The sequence below is a fragment of the Mytilus edulis genome, chromosome 3 (assembly GCF_963676685.1).
Source record: "Mytilus edulis chromosome 3, xbMytEdul2.2, whole genome shotgun sequence".
NCBI classification, from domain to species: domain Eukaryota; kingdom Metazoa; phylum Mollusca; class Bivalvia; order Mytilida; family Mytilidae; genus Mytilus; species Mytilus edulis.
The window spans coordinates 87504997-87508157 of NC_092346.1; the positions used below are offsets into that span (position 1 = coordinate 87504997).

Below are 3161 nucleotides of genomic sequence, written 5' to 3' on the forward strand. Positions count from 1 at the left end.
ATATTTTTCTGTCTAAAAAGTTTCCTTGTTTTATCTGTAGAACTTGTCTTTTGTGTCAATAAAAATACAAGTGATGCAAATTGGCATGCCTACTACTCGTGATAATCAGCACTCATTTTAATGATAAATTGCTAATTGCCAACACCTTTTCATTTTCTTCAGTCCCCTATAAAAACCAAGGATTTAAAAACATATGCAGTTATATAAAATCTTTTTTTTTACAAAGCAACGTTTGTATCATAAATAGTTTGGAACCATTATATCGAAGTACTATGTATAAATATAAATCACAAAATAAATTGAACACTATTCAACTTTTCATTTAAAAACAAAAAGTAGCATTCTTCGTCTGCGTGCTCATCAGTCAATGTACTTACAATTTAAAATTAGGATGTCATAAAAAAACCAACTGAAAGTTATTCATATTCCAGAAAAAAAATTCTAAAGGTCGAACCCAATACTTACTGATACTACGATCGGAATATATTGTAAGTCATGTTGATAAATGAGGTTTAATGAGCGGTTCTTTTTGTTATGTGTTACGTAATTAAAAGGGTAAAAACCAAAATAATGAAAATCGTATATTTTAATATAAAACATTTTTTGTGTGACGAGTATATAAAGCACTAAGAATTCTTCCTCTGCACAGTTCAACGTCTTCAAAAGGTAAGTTAAATATCTTGTATTCTGTTTGAGATTATACATATTATCCTCTCTCTTTGATTTAAATTACTTGCAGTTAATAATAATAAGATTAAGCAGACAGCAATCTTTACAGGTGACAAAACGATGTTTTTTGGTATTTTGATATAGGAGAGGAGAAAAATAGTCTCATGAAATGTAAAGCTTCGAGTATATTGAACAAAAGAGATTGAAAAAAGAAAAAATGGCCAAAAACTTTAAAACAAAATAATACAGAAATATTTACTCCCAATTTAGATCCTCGTGTAGTTGAAGACTGTAGAATGGGACTTTTCATTATTCATTAGCATGCTTTTATTCTGTTTTTGTTCACCGCTATAGGTTTTGATAAATTATTTTAATCGTACAAAATTAAATAAATAGTATGTTTTATATCAAATGGATTTTACAAAATGAGTTGTTAAATCAGACATAAATTAAGACGAGTTCATAACATGACGCATGTCTCTACTCTCAAGACTGTATGTTTACCTTTTCACTTTTCTTTTGGACATTCTATTATTGACTATCATTCTACAATTCTTTTTGATATATGTATTTCTATGGACGATTGTGAACTCCTTTTTTTTATTATTTTAAACTATTTATAAAAAGAGGTGTCAACATTCCATTTGTATTTTAATCAAACTATGAAATACTTCGGAAATTGATTTATAAATTATAATTCAGCCAATCTCTTTAGGGTTTACATATTGAGCATGAATTGCTCACCCTAAGCAGTCCTGTTTTCATCAGTCAGGTTTTTGGGCCGGATTGCTCTGTTGAATCTTAAGTATTCTGTATAGAGTTTGGTAAACTGTTTTTCTATCGTTTCATTTTTCTTTCCTTTTGACAAATGCATGGTCTGTCCTTTTTCGTCTTTAGATTTCGATTGCCTACGTTTTCTGCGTACGCTATCTGCCTACAGTTCCAAAAAATGTGCGGCCAACCAAATTTACCACATAAAACACCGTAGTAAACAAGAATCAATAAGACGATTTCAACATTATTTACAATAATAAATTAATAACTAGTTTTCATATTAATTTCTTTTAAAAAGACGGTGTAAGATTATTTACAAACCAGACCACCAAACTTGTTTGAAAGGCCATTTAACATTTCTTTAAACAAGACTAATATTCATCGAATTTTATTGTTCTACGGTTCACAAAACTGAAACATCGAGTCTCAGAGCATACAAAATCCAAACTACAGGGACGTCTTCTTTTTAATATTAGAGGTATAAGGTTTAGGGCAAATATTCCTTTTAAAGGTTTCTCTCACAAGCTTTAGGTGACAATCTTTAAGTACTCAAATCCTATGTGAAATTCAATATTATAGAGTCTTAATCAAATGCTATAAATAAATACCTTTTAATTATTCAACATTAGTCCATAAGTTCAAAGTGGTATTCAGTAAAATGAGCAAAACACGCAATGGCAAATAAACCAATTACATTATAAATGTACATAACAGTTTCTATTATGTTAGTGTTCTATATCCAGAGAAAATATCAAAGTTTACTGCTGTGTACATTTTACTATCATTTGTCATATTATCATATTTCAGCTAACAATGAAGCTCGCCATTGCTCTAGTCGTACTATTGTCAGCCGTGTGCATTAATGCACATGCTCCATGTTATGGTAAGGGTTGTGGATATAGAAACATTGGCTATGATATCGGACATGTCGGCTATGGTTTAGGATATGGCGGTAATGGTTTAGGATATGGCGGCGTTGGATTAGGATATGGCAGCGTTGGATTAGGATATGGCGGAGTTGGGTTAGGATATGGCGGGTATGGTTTAGGATATGGCGGAGTTGGTGGATTAAATTTAGGATATATCGAAGGATATGGTGGATTAGGTTTTGGATATGGTGGTGATTATGTTGGATATGGTGGCAGATCTAGTGTGGGTGGCGGATACCATGCAAAGAAAGGAGCTTATTGAAGAGATCTCTACTCGAAATGATGAAAAGGACATGACATTACATTACGATCCCCGCATTTATTTCTCTATATATAATGCAATAAATTTATAGCCGTCAGATGTGTTTTGTGTTTTCTATAAACTATATGAAATTGCGTTTGTTGGGGAAAATTTATATTATCTCATTTTTATCTGCATATAATAAAGCAATCTTACTTTAGGCGCAAAGCTTGAGATAAGTGGCTTGTGCTGCTGCCATCATTTCATGGTATTGGATCGGTTTAAGTTTGGTAGTCTTTAAAACGCTGGCCACTCTTTTAAACTTTTTTTTATCTGATTGACAACACATACAAAGATTGCATATGAATAATATGAATTGTTTGTTATAAGCAAATAAAAAAGCAACTCAACAAACCAAATGTCATCTAGAAACAGTTTGATACTGAGATAGATACGGCCAAACAAAAACAAATGGTTTCATGCGTTCTAGTCGCAATGTTTGATCACATTGTTCTTTTTTATAAAGATTCAATACTATTTTTATGTTA

General features: G+C 31.3%; 1 protein-coding gene across 1 annotated transcript; it reads left to right on the forward strand.

Annotated features, from left to right (window-relative positions):
- Positions 1 to 612: 612 nt before the first annotated feature.
- Positions 613 to 2731, forward strand: LOC139514975 (keratin-associated protein 6-1-like). The gene is made up of 2 exons (XM_071304548.1): positions 613 to 666; positions 2251 to 2731. Exon 2 carries the CDS (start codon positions 2257 to 2259, stop codon positions 2632 to 2634), a length of 378 nt encoding a protein of 125 aa, XP_071160649.1. The 5' UTR covers positions 613 to 666; positions 2251 to 2256; the 3' UTR covers positions 2635 to 2731.
- Positions 2732 to 3161: the final 430 nt, after the last annotated feature.